Source organism: Pongo pygmaeus, chromosome 1 (assembly GCF_028885625.2).
Source record: "Pongo pygmaeus isolate AG05252 chromosome 1, NHGRI_mPonPyg2-v2.0_pri, whole genome shotgun sequence".
NCBI lineage: Eukaryota > Metazoa > Chordata > Mammalia > Primates > Hominidae > Pongo > Pongo pygmaeus.
The window spans coordinates 99,442,697-99,462,630 of record NC_072373.2 but is presented as its reverse complement, the minus strand read 5'-3'; the positions used below and the strand labels follow the sequence as shown (position 1 = coordinate 99,462,630).

The following is a 19,934-nucleotide window of genomic DNA, read 5'->3' as shown; positions in this document are numbered from 1 at the left end:
CACCACTGCACTCCAGCCTGGGCAACAGAGCGAGACTCCATCTCAAAAAAAAAAAAAAAAAAAAAAAAAGAAATGACAGGTAACCACCTTCCTGCCTCTGACCCACCTCCCGATTTTTGCATTCTTCAATTGGGTCAAATACTTAACCCTATTGCTTCAGGGTAAGGCAAACAACAGATCTCAGGAAAGAAGGTTTGTTTTTTTTTTAAGACAGTTTTGCTCTTGTCGCCCAGGCTGGAGTGCAGTGGTGCGATCTTGGCTCACTGCAACTTTCACCTCCCGGGTTCAAGTGATTCTCCTGCCTCAGCCTCCCGAGTAGCTGGGATTACAGGCGCCCGCCATGACGCCCGGCTAATTTCTTGTATTTTTAGTAGAGATGGGGTTTCACCTTTTTGGGCAGGCTGGTCTCGAACTCCTAACCTCAGGTGATCTGCCCACCTTGGCCTCTCAAATTGTTGAGATTACAGGTGTGAGCCACCGTGCCCGGCCAGAAGTTTTATTTTCAAACCCCAGGAAGGCATTACAAATAACAGAGACAGAAACCCAAATTAAGCTCTGAAACAACTGGAGACAGGCCTGCCTAGGTGATCAGGAGCATCCAGGCAGCAGGGATGGGAAGCAGAAGAGATGCATTCTGGATAGGGACCTCACCCCAGAGCCTCAGTCTGTATATATGTGTGACTATTCAGGGACCGGGAGTTGAGAACCAGAAACCCATCAATCGTAGTGTTGCCCTGGGTGGGAGGCAGAGAAGGCAGCAGCACGTGAGGTCAAGGACATTACCAAGTCTGACCTTGGCATTTGTCGCCTGCTCTGATCCCCAACAGTCCATAAATAAGTTATCCAGCACATCTCAGGGGTGGAGGCGGGGGAGCAAGCCAACTAGCCATAGCCTCTGGAAGAAGGGGCAGGCCAGCCTGGCACTGGGGCAGAGCTACAGCAGAATGCAGTCTGACTCGTGCTTCGGCCTCTGCCGACGCTCCCCGGCTGGGCGTCCAGATGTGGCTCCTCTCCCCTGTATCGGATTTAACAATCGGTCACTGAACCTCCTTGGAAGAGCACGAGAAGAGATTCTAGAAGAAGGGGTGTCAGGATTGGGACAGGGAGTAGGGAGAGGAAGACAGGAAGGGGCTCCAGGGGAGAGGGACAGGCAGGGGAAGGGCCCTGAGAGAAGAAACCTTGAAGAGACCAGTGCAGGAATAACAGGTGTTCTGAACCCGGCAAAGCATAAGGTGAAAACCAGGAGTGTGGGCGCCCGGGGAAGCAGCCAACCTGCGGTGACAGGGCCCGTGTCCGCATCCACACTGGCTGCGCTGCCTGCTGCTGTTGATACTCCTCTTGCTGAAGCTGCTGGGCCAGCTCCAAGTCGGTAAGCCCCAGCGTGCCTCGTGGCTGCTGCTGCTGCAGGGACAGAGCAATCAAGTAGTCCTGGGGAGAACAAGAGTTGTACAGTGGGCTGAGGCCCAGAGCCATGGCTATTCAGGCAAGGTTTCCAAATCAGTTTTTCCGCATCCCTCAAATTCTCTAGCTCTTTCTCCCTACAGAGCAGCACACACAGCCAAATGCATTATCTGTGGTGCCAGAGAATACACACCAAGTGAGGAGATGGTCTGAGGTAACCCAGAGAGAGAGGCATGGGTTCACATGGCCTCTAGCAGTTAAAATGTATGTAGCAAAACGCTCTCTGAGGCACATGTGCTCTCTGCACTTTTCCTAAGTGCCCTACACACCTGGTCTACCTGCAGCTGCTTTTCTGGGGAGCCACTCCCACCTTCTGCTCCAGGCCCCTTGCCCAGGGAATGACTCAGGTGAAAGTCGGAGTCACAAAAGCAGCTGTCTCCATCCACATTGTGCAGGCTCTCCCATACGATTTGCTCCTCCTGTAGAAAGCCCTGGTCAGTGACCAGTAGGTATAAGTGACTCTACAAAGAAAAGAACAGAGCTCATTGTGGGGACAGGTGATACGGAGGCAGTTCACTGCCAGAAATCTCGGTATGAACATGTGGACTTCTTTTTTCTTGGAGATGGAGTCTCGCTCTGTCGCCCGGGCTGGAGTGCAGTGGCGCAGTCTCTGCTCACTGCAAGCTCCGCCTCCCGGGTTCACGCCATTCTCCTGCCTCAGCCTCCCAAGTAGCTGGGACTACAGACACCCGCTACCATGCCCAGCTAATGTTTGGTATTTTTTTAGTAGAGACGGGGTTTCACCGTGTTAGCCAGGATGGCCTCGATCTCCTGACCTCATGATCTGCCCGCCTCGGCCTCCCAAAGTGCTGGGATTACAGGCGTGAGCCACCGCACCCGGACCCTGAGCATGCAGACCTTTTACAAATATGTGTGGCCTTGGGGGGAAGAAAGGGATGTCTGAGTGTACATCCAGTTGGGTGTGAGCACGGTGGTCATTCTGGCCAAGCGTGGCATGGAGTCGTTGGGGCTGAGATGCCACACAAGACCCTGCTCCCCCCATTTCCCATTGTTCTCTGGGCTTGCCTGATGGCTCTTAGGATAAATCCTTTGAGAACCAGAGACCCCTCCCTCTGCTGCTCAAATCCTAGAGAGCTTTGGCAGTTTCTAACTTTCGAAGACCAGCATTGTTCCAAAATTCCACTGCCCCCTCCTAGGGGAGGATCATACTTTCCTGTCCCATCGACGGCAGGCTTATCCCTTATGGCTTACTCTGGCCAGAAGATGTGAGCAGAAATGACATGTGTCATTTCCAAACAGAAGCTCTAAGTATGAGTGCCCAGTGCCCCTCTCACTCTCTTCCCACATATATTCCAGATAAAGGATCTTTTGTCAGCTAGGTCCCAGAGTGAAGATGGTGTGGGACAAAACCATAGCCAGTCCACAGTGGACACGCACCAGGAGCGGGAAATGAACCTTTGTTGTGGTAAACCACAGGGATTTGAGGGGTCACTTGCTACCACGGCTTAATCTAGCTGATCCCAGCTGGACCCACGAGAAAAAGACACCAGGAAATGACAGCACCGCAGCCCGCCACCCCCAAACCCGCATTACCTTATGCTTAGTCATGGTGCTAAAGTGGTTGTTTCGGAAAAAGACGCTAAGTTCACCCTCCTTAGCAGCTGCTGTCAGCTCACACAGTCCGTGGTAGGTCAGCTGGGCCGCGGTGGTCTCCAGGAACTGCTCTGCAACCAGGCCTGCCAGAAGCGGACGAGTCGGGGGAAACTTGGCTTAAATTCAAGGTCCACAACAGGAAGGACCATCCAGAGAGCCCCTGTCAAAAGCCCCGGGGGGTCAGTCCCACCTTCTGATGTCCCTTTCTTGAAACCTAGTTGTATTCATTCACTTAACAAATACTTATAATAGAGCAGCCTTGTGCCAGGCACTGGGGATACCTCAATGAACTAAACAGAAATTCCCCAAGCTCCTTCTTGTGAAGCTTATATCTAGTGGGATGTGGTAGGAGACGACACCCAATAAAAAATAAGCCTAAGTAGCCGTCATTCCCTCCACATACTATCCATGAGAAGGGCAGGAATGTCACCTTTTGTCACGAGGTTGGTGTCACTGGAGTGTTTGCAGGTGATGATCCTCTCCACCAGCTGGTTGTAACTCAGTTTCCCAACTGCATGCACAGCCTCAGGACTCTGCTTGGGTAGTGGGATGTGGGATACCAAAAAAACTGGGATTTTTTTTTTTTTTTTTTTAAGGAAGGAAACGAACAAAGCTCACAAGGACTACAACCCTATGATGAATGGTTCCTAAACACTTTTTTTGTTTTTTTTGGTCTCTCAAAAAAAAAAAAATTTGAGGAACCATTCATCATAGGGTTGCTATGTTGCCCCGACTGGCCTCGAACTCCTCCCAAGTAGCTGGGAATACAGGCATGTGCCACCAAACCCATCTGCTTCCTGAATTTTTGATGTCTAAATAACTGACCTATTTGCATGTAATTTGCTTGTATTTGCATGTTACCCCCAAAATAGATTAAAATTCAAGGAATTCTGTACTGGGTCCAGTCTCTAAACACTATTTCCCTCCCAAGCCAATCTAACCCCTAACTCCCTAACCTCTACCCCACAAAAATTTGCCTCTCTCATGTCAGCTTGAGCTGGATAAGGTTCCAGTGGGCCCTCCCACCCTCACCTGTGGATCAACAAGCCAGCCATGGTACAGAGGTATGCCTAGCAGGTCAAAGACACTGCACTCGGGTGTATACTCAAAATCAGAGACGCCTGTGAACCGCACATTGACATCCAGACCTGTGGCCAGTTTAGGCAGCACCGTCATTGCATCATCCACATTCTGGGGGTAGAAAAAAAATGATGGAGATTCTAGCCTTCTCTCCCACCACTCCACTCCCACCTCCAGAAATTAAAAATTAACCTTGTTGCTCTTCTTCCCTGATTCTCTTACAAGCCACTCCATTTCTCCCTTGCCTCAACCCTTCTCTATCTTATATAAATGAACATTGTTTTTCTTTGAGAGTGTAAGTCTAATTCTTTCATCCAGGCTGGAGTGCAGTGGTGTGATCCTAGCTCACTGCAGCCTCAAACTCTTGGTTTCAAGTGACCCTCCCACCTCAGCCTCCTGCGTAGCTGGGACTACAGGCACGCACCGCCATACCTGGCTAATTCTTGAAAAAAATTTTTTTTTGTAGAGACAGGGGTATTATTATGTTGCCCAGGCTGGCCTCGAACTCCTGGCCTCAAGTGATCCTCCCGCTTTGGCCTCTCAAAGTGCTGGGATTACAGGTGTGAGCACCCGGCCAATGAACATATTTTCTAGGACAAAGATAAACTCTCCTCTGACTCCTGCAGAATGAAATCATGGTTCAAGGAAACCTCTGAAGAAGCAACAAAAGCTTATCTTAGTATTACAAGATGTCCCCTTACAAACCTGCAAACCCCTATGCCTGCAGACCTTTTGCCTCACCTGCTGAAAATTAAGCTGAAGTCCCTCTGACTTCTCCTGGGGCTGGATGGACAGGAGGCAGTTTCCTATAAGACAGGGCCCCTTATCAGCTTACCCCACCAATCATCCCAAAAGCTAAGTTTCCTCTTCTCCTGGAGAATGGGGGTAATGTCACAGAACACAGATTTTCAGAGCTGGAAAATACTTAGATTCTAATCTGGACTCTTCATTTCTCAGAGGAGGCGACAGCCTCGTAAAGGTGAAGGGCCCACGCAGGGTCAGATACAAAAGCTAAGGGCAGAATTGGTGTTACAACCCAGGACTCCCGACACCTTTGCTTTTCATTCTCCAGCCTTGCAGAGAAGCCCCATAGACCCTTACCCTCCCTGCCATATCAGAACCCTCAAATGGAGATCCCTGAATAGTCTGGATTTCTGGCTGAGTGGATAGCTCTGGAACCCCTTGGGTAATTCCTCTTCAAGGCCCAGTCACTCACCAAGATGGGCCATGAGCTCATCCGATGTGATCACTTCCTTCTGCGGGGGGAGCTTCACCTGGAGGCAGAAGGGGTGATCACGTGTGTGCTTTCCTCCAAAGAGCACTGAAGGAATACCCATGGAAAGGCAAGGGGGAGCTCCAGTAGTAGGGTGGGGTAGGAAAAAAGGCTTGCAACTGGCACAAGGGAATGAATGTGAAATCTTGCAAGGCATGTGCATTTGCTAGGGAGTAGGAGATACATGGGTGGGACAGATCTTCCTCTTTTTTTTTTTTTTTTCTTTGTTTTTAGGAAGATCTTATCTCATTTGCTCAAGCTGGAGAAATAGGGAGAATAATCTGAAAAGTTTTGACTGGTTTGAGGACATCAGGATGATCAAGGAAGTAAGTCAGGGAAGAGTACTCCCTGATATTTTTTGCACCCCTAACTGCATGTTCTCTTACCTTCCACTGAAGAAAGAGGATGTTCATGATGGCAAGGAGAGGGCAAGGGCCATTAGTGCTCTGGGTGATGATGGGTGTCCGTTCTCCTTTCCAAGGGATCCACTTGACACAGTAGAAATCTGGCTCAGGCTGTCGGGTCCTGGGGGACTGAGGAAGCTCCTGGGGCATGGAGCATGCCTTTATTGTCTCTACTTCAGGCAGTGTCCCAAGGGTTGGCCCCGGTGGAGCTGAGCCAGCTTCAGGCAGAGGGGACTCAAGGTTGTCCCCACACTGGCTAGGCAGCAAAGCTTGGTCTGCTGGCTCCCGTTCTCCAGCCTCCCCATCAGCATCTCTTGCATCTGTGTCCTGAGGGTGCTCATATGGGCCTGCCAGAACTTCATGGTTTTTAGGGATGTCTGCTTCTACAGTCCCGGCCTTACCAGGGGCTGGATCCTCAGGCTGATGGTGTTCCATGGTCAAAAGGGACTCAGCTGAGGGGCACTGAAGGTGTTTACTAACCTCAGGGACTTGCCTAAGCCAGGGTTGGGATGCAAAAGAGTGACCTGTCCAATAAGAAGGAAATCGGTGGGCTGGAAAACAAACTAACCCAGAAAAGTCTTGGAAAAGGAATGTTGTGTAGAAGGCTGGCTAGTGTTTGTGCAGTCACCCCTGGCTATGAGCAGTATATGTGTAAACAGAAGGGCCCCGTGCTGAGCTCTTTCCACCTCTAACTTGCTGTGACCAGATGAGACCAAGAGGTCGTGGGGCTTCCAGACTTGGGAGGGAAGACTGGTGGGATTGAAGACATGGGTGGAGTCAGCTTCCCTGAAACAGATCATGACAGGGAATGGAGAAAAGACAGAGAGAAAGGGAGAGCACAAAGGAGAAAGAAGGATAAGAGGTGGAGAAAGAAATGTTAAATCTACGCTAATGGTTATTAATATGATGATCTTTAGCTTACTGTAATGACATCACATCAGTAACCCCCTCATAGCCAGGACAGGGATAATTCCTCTGCCCTACCCCACACCCTGCCCCTTCACACACCATACTAAGAATACACAGTGCTTGTATGTGGTTGTATGTTTAGGGATACCTTCTCTCTGCCTCACCCAAGGATAAAAAGATTAAGTCAAATAGTACTTGGGGTGAAGAATGGAGGAGGCACAGAGAGTCAGTTTCATGCCCCTAAAGGTGAAATGCTGGTGAGGAAGGGGAAGTCTTCCACCTCAGAGGGCTCTACTGAACCTTACACAATCCCAAACCACAGTATAAAGGCCTTGGGAGGGGTTTCCTGTAAGCTGGGAGGGGAAATGTAGGTGGTGGGGACTGGAATCAGAGACTGGTTTTGATAAATAACTTCAGATTAGGGGCACAAAAAGCACTCCCCACAAGTTCTTCCAGTAAGCTTCTCTTTAAAAAAAAATTAATAAAGATATCAAATTTTTTTTAATTAAATTGAGACAGGGTCTTGCTTTGTTGCCTAGGCTGGTCTCAACTCCTGGGGGCCCAAGCAATCCGCCCTCCTCAGCCTGCCAAAGGACTGGGATTATAGGCATGAGCCACGGTGCCTGGACCCAGTAAGCATCTCTTGACAGCTAGAGTTGACAGCTAGAGCAGCTTTTCCTCAGTTCATTTTTCTTTTCCCAGAAGCTGCCTAAACCCAGAGATACTCTCTTGCCTGCTATTTCTAGGAAATATGAAAATGCTGATTATTAATTTACATAACAATACTCCCTCTACATTCACCTACCTAAACTTTTGTGTCTATTCCCATCCAAGTGGTTTTATTTATTTATTTTTATTTTTTTGAGACGGAGTTTTGCTCTTATTGCCTAGGCTGGAGTGCAGTGGTGCAACCTCGGCTCACTGGAACCTCTGCCTCCTGAGTTGAAGTGATTCTCCTGCCTCAGCCTCCCGAGTAGCTGGGATTACAGGCATGCACCACCATGCCCGGCTAATTTTGTATTTTTTAGTAGAGATGGAGTTTCTCCATGTTGGTCAGGCTGGTCTTGAACTTCCGACCTCAGGTGATCCTCCCACCTTGGCCTCCCAAAGTGCTGGGATTACAGGCGTGAGCCACCGCGCCCAGTCCTCTCCAGGTCATTTTAGATGTGAACACCGGACCTGTTTAACCTGTTCTCTATCAGCACTGGAGGCACATTGAGGCAAGCACAGATAGACATTTAACTAATACTGTGGGTATAAATAATAAAAAACTACAAATCCTGCCCTTTGGAAAACATCTCCCTTCAATCTCCTTGCTCCCCTCCCACTCTTTATCAGGGAGAGAAACAGGGAGAAATTAAACTAGTTAGGGGCCAGGCACGGTGGCTCACGCCTGTAATCCCAGCACTTTGGGAGGCTGAGGCAGGCAAATTACTTGAGGTCAGGAGATCGAGACCATCCTCGCCAACATGGCGAAACCCTGTCTGTATTCAAAGTACAAAAATTAGCCAGGTGTGTTGGCACGTGCCTGTAGTCGCAGCTGCTCGGGAGGCTGAGGTGGGAGAATTGCTTGAACCTGGGAGGCAGAGGCTGCAGTGAGCTGAGATGGTGACACTGCACTACAGCCTGGGCGACAGAGCAAAACTCCATCTCAAAAATAAAATAAAACAAAATAAAATAAAATAAATTAAACTAGTTAGAAATCTTGTCTTTTCTCCACCCTCCTCCCAGCCTGAGACTGCTTCCTTCTTGTAAACCTACAGGAATTTGGGGCTAGGGGAAGGCCTGGGAGATGAGGTTGAGGAACATTACTGAATCAAAATAAGCCTAGTCACTCAAATTGATTATCCTCTTGATTCACATGTTTATGCTAGCTGCATATCATTTACATGTTGTTAATTTAGAATCAGAATAGCAAAAATTGCCTGCAGGCCTTACACTTTTTTTTCTCTCTCTTTCCCTCTCTCCTTTTCTTCCCCCCTTAAATGACACTTAGGGTGAATCTCAAAGCAGATGCCAGAGCCTGGAAAAGTGAAAAAGCTTGAAGAAAAGCAGGCCTTGGCCGGGCACAGTGGCTCACACCTGTATCCCGGCACTTTGAGAGGCCGAGGCGGGTGGATCACCTGAGGTCAGGAGCTCAAGATCAGCCTGGCTAACATGGTGAAACCCCATCTCTACTAAAAATACAAAAATTAGCCAGGCGTGGTGGCGGGCACCTGTAATCCCAGCTACTCAGGAGGCTGAGGCAGGAGAATTGCTTGAACCCTGGAGGTGGAGGTTGCAGTAAGCCAAGACTGTGCCACTGCACTCCAGCCTGGGTGACAAGAGTGAGACTCTGTCTCCGAAAAAAAAAGAAAAAAAAAAGAAAAGCGGGCATCATTTTTTATATTTTCTCTCCAGTGCCAGAAATGATCAATGATGAAGTGGGGGTTGGGCAGCTGTCTGGCTGGAGAGGTGAGCCAAAGCAACCCAGGAGTGGACACCCGAGGGAGTGGGGTCTCAGAGGAACTGGGCAGAGCTAAATGGGCTAAGTCTTAAGAGGCAGGGGTAGGAAATGTAATGAAGGGTTTCTACTCTACAAGGTCCAATCCTGCTGGGGAGGGTATGGAGTATTTCAGAGTAGGAAAGAATGAGGGAGAGGATAGTCGGACAAATCAAAGTTTCATTCTTTTCCTCCTCTTTCTCAGCTCGTCAAGTCCTACACTTTCTCTCCAGCTGGAATTATGGTGGTGGGTGAGTGAGTTAAAATAACCCTGGCTCCCCCCTAATCAATGGCAGTAGAGAGCCGAAAGTTGGAAGAAGCATGTAAAACAGGTATGTAGCTTCGAGAAGACACTCCTCCTCTTCGTAGGAACAGTTCCCTTACTGTCTCACACCAATCTCCTTCTTAGTCTGACCTATGTCTTTGTGCAATCAATAGTTTAGATTTTCATCTCAGAATATGTCAACCATGGCCACAGTGCCCTGTCTACTTGCTCACAAGGAGAGGGGGAAGGTTTCGTGCTTTCATTAAAAGGAGGAGGACCAAGCAGCATCCCCTTTACATATCTCTCCTGACTTAGCTCCTCTAAGCAATCCAGACTTGTAGAACAAAGGTGGAAGGACAGCAGGTGTCAGCTCCCCAAAGCTGGAGAGGAAACAGAGAAGGATGGGGGAAGAGGTGAAGAAGATGATTAAAATAAAGTTTTTACCTTAAAGAAGTGGGTGCTGTTCCAAGATTGACAAGGAGGGTTCAGCCGTGGCAATGCGATGGGGGAGATAGGTGCAATGAGGGGGGCTGCTAGTGCCAGCTGCCTTCCAGCTGTCAACGCCTGAGCTTATACAGGTTTACACAGCTTTATGAGCGACAGTCCAGGCTGGGTTGTGGCCACTTCCGGACTCACGCCCAGTACTGGGAGCACTGGAGGAGGGTGAAGGCAGGCAAGGGCACAGCCCAGGTGCTCCAGGTCGCTCAGAGGGTCTTCAGGATTCCTAAGTCGCCGAGTCTATGGCATGTGCTCCAGGCCCTGACTACAAGCTGGTTTTCAAAGGAAGTTTGTGGTTTTTCTTTTCTTCTCTCTCTCTCTTTTCTGTTCTCATCGGGACGAAGAAAAATTAGGCAAGGACAAGCTCCCTGGAGGAGGAGGGGTCTGCCCAGCGCTGGTGGATTTCCATCAGGGCTTTCTGACCCGGTCAGCAGCTTTGTGATCAGCAAAGAGGGAGCGAGAAACAGGAGAGAAAAACAACAGACCCTTTCTCTTCCCTCTGCCTGCCTCTGGAAGGGACGGAGCGCTTGTGCCTCTCTGGTGAGAATAGGGAAGAGCAAGTGCCCTTGCTAAGTAGGGAGGAGCAGGGCTGGACAGAAGCAGCTTGTTGGATCTGGGCTCTCTCTCTGGGTTTGGCAGTCGTTTGCTCTGGATCCACAGAAGCAGGACCAAAGAGCACAATATTTGCATATATTACTCAATTAATGTTAAAAACAAACAAACAAACCCAGCTCTTTTCCCTCTGGAGCCCTCCAGAGAGCTCCTTTCCAAGTCCTTGCTGTATCATTTTTAAGTCTAGAAATGAAACTGGTTGGGTTGTGCACCTGGTAGAGTGCAGAGGGTGTGGTAGAAGCCCCAGGCTCTGGGCACGATGGCTGACGCCTGTAATCCCAGCACTTTGGGAAGCCGAGGCGGGCGGATCACGAGGTCAAGAGATCAAGACCAACCTGGCCAACATAGTGAAACCCCATCTCTACTAAAAATACAAAAATTAGCAGGGCGTGGTGGCAGGTGCCTGTAGTCCCAGCTACTTGGGAGGCTGAGACAGGAGAATCGCTTGAACCCGGGAGGCGGAGGTTGCAGTGAGCCAAGATCCTGCCACTGCACTCCAGCCTGAAGACGGAGGAAGATTCCGTCTCAAAAAGAAGAAGAAGAAGAAGAAAAGAACTGGCAGAGCAGGCAGGAGACCCAACACCCCTGTGCTCTGGATCTTGGTTCCACCGCAGGCCTCTCATCAGTCACCTCCTCTCGATTTACAGCTGGGGAAGCAGGAAAAGCTGGTGAGAGGCTGACGATAGGAAATAAAGGGATAGATAAATAAATGAGGGAATTTTTGATGATGAGTGTCCATTTATTTGCAGTACCTGCGCTACCCTGCGGCTGGAAAGTGGCAGTTAACAGAGGTTGGAACCTAACTCTACATTCTGAAGGGTTCCCTAAACTCTATGTACAGGGCCGCCACAGGATGAAACTTCAAGCAACTCTAAAGGCTGAAAGAGCAGTTGCAACAATTAGGGTGGCAGAGAGCAAAAAGCCAAGGTTACAACCGTCCGAGAAAGGAAGGAGAAGATATTTGTGGAGGCTGTAGAAAAAAACAGGCTACAGAGTTGCAAAGGGAGAAGCAGCAGGAGTTGGGAGGAGGCTGTAGGTGTTAACAAGAGGGGTCAAAGATTATTCTAATGTTCTCCTAACATGAACCACCACAAAATTGGTGGCGATTGAGTCAGTTTGGTAAAGGGCAGAATTTCGAGAAAGAAGATGATCTGTTTTGCCAAGTGTCGTTTAAAATGTCAACCAGATGCTCGGTGTGATATATGGAAAGATGTTATATTTGGCCTGATCTGAAGGGGAAAGTTCAGATGCCACAGTAATGGGTTACTGTGACACATACACATTTGTTTACCAAACGACTGATCCCTCAGAAAACTATCCTTCCCTCGGTTGCTAGGGACATTGCGGAGTTGCGGGACTACGTTTCCCACGTCGCTCCACGCCACGCCCCCTTAGCCTCTCCGGAAAGACGTCCCAGGAGCCTCTGGGCGTAGGGCCCCGCCTCCGCCACTGGGGGCGGGACGACGCCGGGCTCGGGGGCGGGACGACGCCGGGCTCCGGAGCGCCCGCTTACGCAGTTCCTCCCGGGGTCGGAGGCCGATTCGCCGTGTGGCGGGTTCGAGTCCCGCCTCCTGACTCTGGCCTCTATCTCCTGAGTCCCGGGCGGGGTGCATTCGCCGGGGAAACCTCTCTTCGACCAGGGGCACCTCTACTCGACCAGGGGCGACGGCGTACTTTGGGCTTCATCATGGAGGACTACCTGCAGGGTTGTCGAGCTGCTCTGCAGGTAACGGATCCCTGTCTGTGACTGTAAGGAATGGAGCACGGGGTCCAGGAAGGACGAAGACGTAGGATCTGGGGGAGCCTCGACGGTCCGTGTGGAGGGAACACTGAGTTGTGGGGTGGGGGGTTGGGGCCTGATCAGTTTTGGGGCATGAGGAGCGAGGAGCGAGAAGCCAGCTTAGGAGCGTGAGAATGCTGCTTGCTCAGTCTCCCGGTTTTTGGCTCCCCGCCTTTGGGGTCCGCCCGAGAGCAGGGAGAAGTCTTGGGTCTGAATCCTGCATTTGAGCCTCTGCTTGCTGTCATCTTGGTCAGTTCCGTCAAAAGAACCAGGACTGTGCAGCCGCCAGCCTAGCCCCGCGAGGTGTGTTTGTTCTTTTCTTCTCCCCGCCCCTCTTTGAGTTCTCCGCTCCCAAGGCTTCGCTTGGCCCATTGGCCTCCAGGTGAACCTCGGGGGTGTGGAGGGAACCGGTGCTCACGGCTTTATTTCCTCTGAATGGCGGTTTCTGTCTGGCGGGCTGAACTCATTTCTAGGTTAGAAGTAGTCACAGTATTTTACTTTAAGTCAGTGTTTTTAAGCCAAACATACAAAATCCGTGAGGCATATTTGTTGACCCACAACCAGCATTCCTTTGCCTCCAGGTTTCTCCTTTGGTCTTAACGCACACAAATGACATAAAAATTCTCCACTTGGAAGGGATAAGCACAAAGTGTGTTTGGAATCAAAACCATAAATATGACTACTGAATGCTTTGTGGCTTATTTTTGGTGCTCTCTGAGTCAGTTGGACTCACCCAGCCATGCTGAGCCGTCATGAGGCATTAGGCTGTTATCCCCAGTTAGCAGCAAAAAGCTAACCAGAGACAGGCTCCAGGAGGTCACCCGGCCCCTCTACTTTGAGTTATACTGCCCAGAAGAAACCTAGATAGATGGCTTGCTGAGCTTTCCTTTTTAGATATCTTAAACTCTACAAATTCCCCTGAGGGACAGATTCTGGTCTTTAACAAATCCTGAAAGTCACTTAATTCCTGCTGCAGACTCAGCTGCTGGACTAAATGAATTGTCTTCATATTGAATTGGGGAGAAGGTCCATTTTAACACCAATTACATAGACATTTTCCTTGTGAAAAACAAATTTGGAGAGTTATTTCAATGCATAAGGCCATTTGGAACCAATCCCTTTTTGTTATCTCTGATTCCACCACAGGGCGCTTATTGGAGGACTAATATAGAGTTTTTGGGGCACCATTCTAAGTGCTAAACAGTTGGATTTTCCCCTCCAGTAACCCAAATGACTGGTCTCTTCCACCATTTGGTAAAGTGCCCTTGGACCTGAAACCTCACCAAATAGTATTTCTTTGCATGCATCCACTCTCCAGCATATATCCTCCAGAGCCTCCCCCCACCCCCAGATTAGTAGTATATTCTCTATTTTTATTTTGTATTTGTTTATTTATTTTGAGCCAGGGTCTCACTCTGTTGCCCTGGCTGGAGTGCAATGGTGTGATCACCTCCCCGGCTCAAGTGCTCCTCCCACCTCAGCCTCCCGAAAAAGCTGCGACTATAGGCAGTGCCACCATGCAGGGCTAATTTTTTGTATTTTTGTAGAGACAGGGTCTCGCCATGCTGCCCAATCTGGTTTCGAACTCCTGGACTCAAACAATCCCCCTGGCTTGGCTTCCCAAAGTGCTGGAATTACAGGTGTGATCCATTGTACCCAGCCCGAATAGTATATTCTCTACAGCAATACGAAGCTGGAAAAATACTTGATTTTTCCAATATTGCTGGCATCTTGACCTTTCTCTCCCTGCATTCATCCCCCAAGGAGCAAGATCTAGATCTTCCTTTCAAACTTGTGAACTTGCGAAAGGTGAGATTGTGTCTTCGAGCTTTCATCATCACATAGCCTCTCCAGGGCCTGGAGAAATGAGAAAATTAGACTCTAGGAAGGTTAACAGGGGAACTGATGGCAAGACATACTGGTAGATGCCAACAATTTAAATTGCTTTAATTTTTTTTTTTTTTTTTTTTTTTTTGAGATGGACTCACTCTGTCGCCCAGGCTGGAGTACAGTGGTGCCATCTTGACTCACTGCAACCTTCACTTCCTGAATTCAAGCGATTCTTCTGCCTCAGCCTCCTGAGTAGCTGGGATTACAAGTGTGCGCCACTATGCCTGGCTAAGTTTTGTATTTTTAGTAGAGACAGGGTTTCACCATGTTGGCCAGGCTGGTCTTGAACTCCTGACCTCAAGTGATATGCCTGCCTTGGTCTCCCAAAGTGCTGGGATTATAGGCATGAGCCACCACACCCAGCCTAGATTGCTTTACATTATAGAAGTAGTAAATGTGTATTTCATGAACAAATTTAAATACCAAAGGGATATGAAATGAAAAAGATAAAGATCATTTTTCTTTTCTCCTCTCCATCCAGTTCTCCAGAGGACACCGTTAAGTTTCTTCTGTAAAGAGAGAGAGATGATTTAGACAGATACACTCTTAAGTTTGAATGTTTCTGTTAAACTACAGTTTAATTATAACTTTCAGAAAATAATGAATGCTCCTCTTTGCACAGGATAAAGACAGCTGGTAATCCAGCTAAGTCTCCCGTTGCTACCATATTTTTAGTATTTGATACCACAGAAATTTTCTATAGCCTCTGCCACAGAGACAATAGGATGTTCCATTAAAAAAAAATCTTATTTAACCAAATGTCCTATTTATGGTGACTCATCTTTCACTTCTAGGGGGGAGAAATCTTTGCTTCAGGGTAGGGCTGCATTGCAGTTTAGGTGTTCATCCAGGAGCCCTTGGATAATGTAGTGTGTGCAGTTCTCAGGCATGAGGCAGGAATCAGGAGCTGGCTCTCCTTAGAAATTTGCAGTCCTGGCATCAGTATTGTTCCTATTTTCTCTGCTGAGAGGGTTTGTCTCTCTCTGGCTTTCTGTCTCATTTATTTTTCTCCCCCATTAACTATTCTGAAGAGTAGTTATCGTACCATATTCAGCTTCAGAAGGGAAGTGGTTTACTTTGCCAGGCCTAGAATCCCCTCCCTGCCCCCGCCTCTTGAGGCCACAAAGAATATATCAGGATAAGATAGTCATTTCAACTAGTGGGTGTTTATTCATTTATTTATTTTAATTTAATTTTTTTTTTTTTGAGACGAAGTCTCACTCTGTCACCAGGCTGGAGTACACTTGCATGATCTCGGCTCACTGCAACCTCCGCCTACCAGGTTCAAGTGATTTTCCTGCCTCAGCCTCCCGAGTAGCTGGGACTACAGGCATGTGCCACCATGCCCAGCTAATTTTTGTATTTTTAGTAGAAACGGGGTTTCACCATGTTGGCCAGGACAGTCTCAATCTCTTGACCTCGTGGTTGGCCCGCCTCGGCCTCCCAAAGTGCTGGGATTACAGGCGTGAGCCACCACGCCTGGCCAACTAGTGGGTCTTTAAAAAAAAGAAAAAAGAAAAAAAGTTTGTATTTATTTACTTGTGGCCCTCAGATTGTATTTTTTCCATTGGCAGCTTAGATTTCCTCATGCTGCTAAGTATAGCTGTATTTTCCCTGAACTCTTTCTCTGATAGTCAGAAAACTGAGGCTGTTTGGCTTGTGCTTTCAGCTGGTGGAGGATGGGCTTGGAATTAAGGGTTACCCATGTTTTTCTTAAATAAAGAAGAGAATGATGTCTTATAAGTTGGGCAGCCCCACACCCAGTTTGCCCAGGGTAGTCTTGGTTTTCCCCTGTATAATCATTAATAGCACCCCTTTTCATTCTCGTAAGTGTCCCAGTTTGAACAATAAAGTATATAATCACCCACCACATAAGCCATGTTAAGGATCAGGGATACATGACCATGAAAAGACAGGGAGCTCTTTAAGATAGAAGTTAAGGTCTGTCTCAGAGCCACAAGTGCTAGAAGCTGGAGGTTTAGAGGAAGAGGATTTCTCTGGGCTGGGTGTTCAGGAAGGCTTCACAGAGAAAGACATTAGGTAGACTTGAACAATGGGGAGAAGTAAAGAAAGAAGATGGGAAGGATCACATCTTTACTATTTACAGCGTAGGCACTTATGGTACTATCTCATTTAATCCTCCTAACAACATCATGAAATTGGTTACGATATTATTCTCATTTTTTTTGTTTGTTTTTTTTGAGATAGAGTCTCGCACTGTCACCCAGGCTGGAGTGCAATGGTGCGATCTCGGCTCACTGCAACCTCTGCCTCCCAGGTTCAAGCAATTCTCCCTGCCTCAGACTCTGGAGTAGCTGAGATTACAGGCACCTCCCACCACGCCCGGCTAATTTTTGTGTTTTTTAGTTTCACCATGCTTGCCAGGCTGGTCTCGAACCCCTGACCTGAGGTGATCCGCCCACCTTGGCCTCCCAAAGTGTTGGGATTATAGGTGTGAGCCACCGCACTCGGCCTATTCTCATTTTTATATGAGGAAAATGAGGCTTAGAGGGTCCAAAGTCCTGCAACAAGTAAGAAGCAGAGCTGGGATTCAACCCCAAAGTCTGTGATCTTTTCAAGTAGTAGTTCTGCATTCAAACAGAGAACAAATAGTGCAAAGGGCAGAGCTGGGAATGTGCACATCATGGTTTGCGGGTGGTGAATAGTCCAGTCAGGCTGGGGTGACAGTGGGTGTTGACAGAGGAGAGGAATGCTGCCGCCTCCCTTGGTCACTCCAGTTCTAAGATTTGCTACAAGTCCCAAAGTATTCCTTTTGTATTCATTCCTTTTGGTTGCTGTCTAGGTTTGGCTGAGTGCAAGGGGTTCATTGTTCACCTTCCTCTGTAGATGGTTTCTCCTGATTTCAGAACCATACTGTTGTATTTGGTCCCTACTTTGTGCTTTTCTGCTTAGCATTCTCTTCATGGTGAGGATCTAACTAAACCTGATTCAGCCGCTGCTTGCAGTGAAGCAACACTGATGTAAATGAGCGTGGAAAGGTTCTCTAGCATCTCTTTGGACCCCACAGTAGGTCTCTCCTGCTTGCTCTGCCTTTTCTCCACTGCTCTTACGTTTTTCCTCCAGTCAGGGCCATATGCCTCATGTTTATATAGTTTCCTCTCTAGAGAACACTCGCTCCCCGTAACTGCTTCAGTGAGCAAGTTATTTCTGCAGCCTCTTATCTCAAGTGCTTTGCTGTCACTTTGGTCCACAGCCATCTGGACAGTTCTTGGTCTCCAGGAATCAGAGGTCTCTGGTATCAGGAGGAGGAATTACAAGCCAGAGGAGTTACTATAGGACTGGGGTATTGGGTAGAATTCTTATTGCTTTGGAAAAAAAGTAAAGAATCCCCCTACCCCAGTGCTGTTCAGTATGAATGGGCATTTGCTTCCACACTCTTTTTTTTTTTTTTTTTGAGACAGAGTCTCGCTCTGTCATCCAGGCTGGAGTGCAGTGGCACGATCCTGGCTCACTGCAACCTCCGCCTCCCGGGTGCGAGAGATTCTCCTGCCTCAGCCTCCCGAGTAGCTGGGACTACAGGCACCCGTTACCAAGCCTGGCTAATTTTTTGTATTTTTAGTAGAGACGGGGTTTCACCAGGTTAGCCAGGATGGTCTCGATCTCCTGACCTTGTAATCCGCCCACCTCGGCCTCCCAAAGTGCTGGGATTACAGGCATGAGCCACCGCGCCCGGCCTGCTTCCAAACTCTTGAAGTAGACTTGGAGAAATAGGCATGGGGAGGACCTCAGGGCAAACTTCCTTAGGGGCCCTTTGGGCAGAACTTGGACAGATAACCTCTGTCTTCTGTATTTCTCTCCAGGGATGGGAGTAGGAGATGGTGAAGAGGGTGGTTTAAAAACAAAAACCTATCTCGTAACTGGATGGGGCAATTGATACCACCAGAAGTCTTCTAAAATTGCCCTTTTTGAGCTGTGGCTTTCCAGTGGGGGAAGAGGGGAGTGATAGCCTGTATAGGGAAGATGATTCTAGGTTTCCCTAGATTCCCTTTTTCTCTTTAAGTTACATTAGTTGATAACTATTCCTTGCTATGTGTTACTCCTCTGAACCTTCCCACTTTGCTAAACTCTTGTGTCTAGCAAGTCTTCCCTGATTGAAGAAGTCAGAGTATATGGATTTTCACCTTCTTGTAACCCAGTAGTTCTCAACTGGGGGCAGTTTTGCCCCCCAGGGAACATTCAGCAAGTTTGGAGACATTTTTGTTTGTCATGACTTAGGGTGCTACTGGCATCCATGCGGGTAGAGGCTAGGGATCCTGCCAAATATCCTATAATGCACAGGACAGCCTCCACAAAAAAAGAATTATCTGGCTGGGCATGGTGGCTCATGCCTGTAATCCAAGCATTTTGGGAGGCCGAGGCGGCTGTATCGCTTGAGCTCAGGAGTTTGAGACCAGCATGGGCAACATGGTAAAACCCCATCTCTACAAAAAAATGCAAAAATTTGGCTGGGCGCGGGGCTCACGCCTGTAATCCCAACACTTGGGGAAGCTGAGGCGGGCAGATCACCTGAGGTCAGGAGTTCGAGACCAGCCTGACCAACATGGAGAAACCCCGTCTCTACTAAAAATACAAAATTAGCTGGGTGTGGTGGCCCATTTCTATAATCCCAGCTACTCGTGAGGCTGAGGCATGAGAATCTGGTCAAAACTCCGTCTCAAAAAAAAAAAAAAAAAGAAACGTAAGCATTCTTTTGCCCATTATGAAAATGGGAAGAAAATAATCAACCAGGGTTGATATGCCCAAGAGCATGCCTTGAATATATCAGCTACCCCAAATCCCCTTTTTTGACTATTTGAGTGCCCAAAGAAGATAAGAAATCAGAAGTTTATTTACTGCTCTGTAAGTTCAAGGAGATAGGAGGAAAGAACACTTTTCTACAAACTGGATATATGTAGAATGCTATAAGCTTAGCTGAAACACTTATGCCATCTATGGAATGAGGACCCATTAGATTATTTGACCTACCCCCTCTGTGAAGATCAATGAGAGGAAGTGTGTGAAGCCCTACATGAGTATAAGGTAGATGGAGAGGCCAGGCACGGTGGCTCACACCTGTTATCCCAGCACTTTGGGAGGCCGAGGCGGGTGGATCTCGAGCCCAGGAGTTTGAGACCAGCCTGTGCAACATGGCAAAATCCCGTCTCTACAAAAAATACAAAAAATTAGCTAGGCATGGTGGCACTTTCCTGTAGTTCCAGCTACTCAGGAGGATTGACTGAATCTAGCAGGAGGTTGAGGCTGCAGGGAATTGTGATCACACTACTGCATTCCAGCCTGGGTGACAGAGAGAGACCTGTCTCAAAAATATATATATATTATTTAAAAAAAAAAAAAAAAGATAAGTGGAAAGGAATAGAGATACTTTTGTTAGTTTCCCATTTTCCTTTCTCTCCAGGAGTCCCGACCTCTACATGTTGTGCTGGGAAATGAAGCCTGTGATTTGGACTCCATGGTGTCTGCTCTTGCCCTGGCTTTTTACCTAGCAAAGGTGGGTAAAGAAAGGTAGTACCTAGGATCTGAGTCCCTCAGAATGAAAAGATCTGGATTCAAGACCCAGCTCTACCACTTACCAGCATTTAGCATTAGGTAAATTAAATCCCTTAACTTTACTGAGTCTCATGCCAGCATCTATAAAAACTAAAACA

The 19,934-nt window shown here is 48.2% G+C and overlaps 2 protein-coding genes across 16 annotated transcripts in view; one reads left to right on the top strand and one right to left on the bottom strand.

The window, feature by feature from the left end:
* Positions 1–480: 480 nt before the first annotated feature.
* On the bottom strand, positions 481–12,019 carry MINDY1 (MINDY lysine 48 deubiquitinase 1). 9 transcript variants are annotated; one of them, XM_054461225.2, is made up of 10 exons: positions 9,933–12,019; positions 5,815–6,618; positions 5,372–5,429; positions 4,897–4,961; positions 4,108–4,266; positions 3,506–3,608; positions 3,016–3,158; positions 1,731–1,922; positions 1,273–1,428; positions 481–1,015 (listed from the first exon to the last, which is right to left on the bottom strand). In XM_054461225.2, the coding sequence occupies exons 2-10, from the start codon at positions 6,265–6,267 to the stop codon at positions 935–937; spliced, it is 1,410 nt and encodes a 469-aa protein (XP_054317200.1). In that variant the 5' UTR covers positions 6,268–6,618; positions 9,933–12,019; the 3' UTR covers positions 481–934. The 9 variants fall into 9 exon arrangements, with proteins under 9 accessions (XP_054317200.1, XP_063519591.1, XP_063519581.1 ...); XM_063663521.1 differs by having other exon boundaries at positions 3,506–3,611; positions 9,933–11,888; XM_063663511.1 differs by having other exon boundaries at positions 1,772–1,922; positions 3,506–3,611; positions 9,933–11,888.
* PRUNE1 (prune exopolyphosphatase 1) overlaps positions 12,020–19,934 on the top strand; it is a 25,605-nt gene continuing 17,690 nt past the window's right edge. The window contains exons 1-2 of one of the 7 annotated variants that reach the window (XM_054461265.1): positions 12,020–12,324; positions 19,685–19,777. In XM_054461265.1, coding sequence (XP_054317240.1) covers positions 12,286–12,324; positions 19,685–19,777 — 132 coding nt within the window. In that variant the 5' untranslated portion in view covers positions 12,020–12,285. Of the gene's footprint in view, positions 12,325–12,453; positions 12,682–19,684; positions 19,778–19,934 lie in introns of those variants that run through there. The other 6 variants (XM_054461245.1, XM_054461255.2, XM_063663542.1 and 3 more) reach the window with 6 other exon arrangements.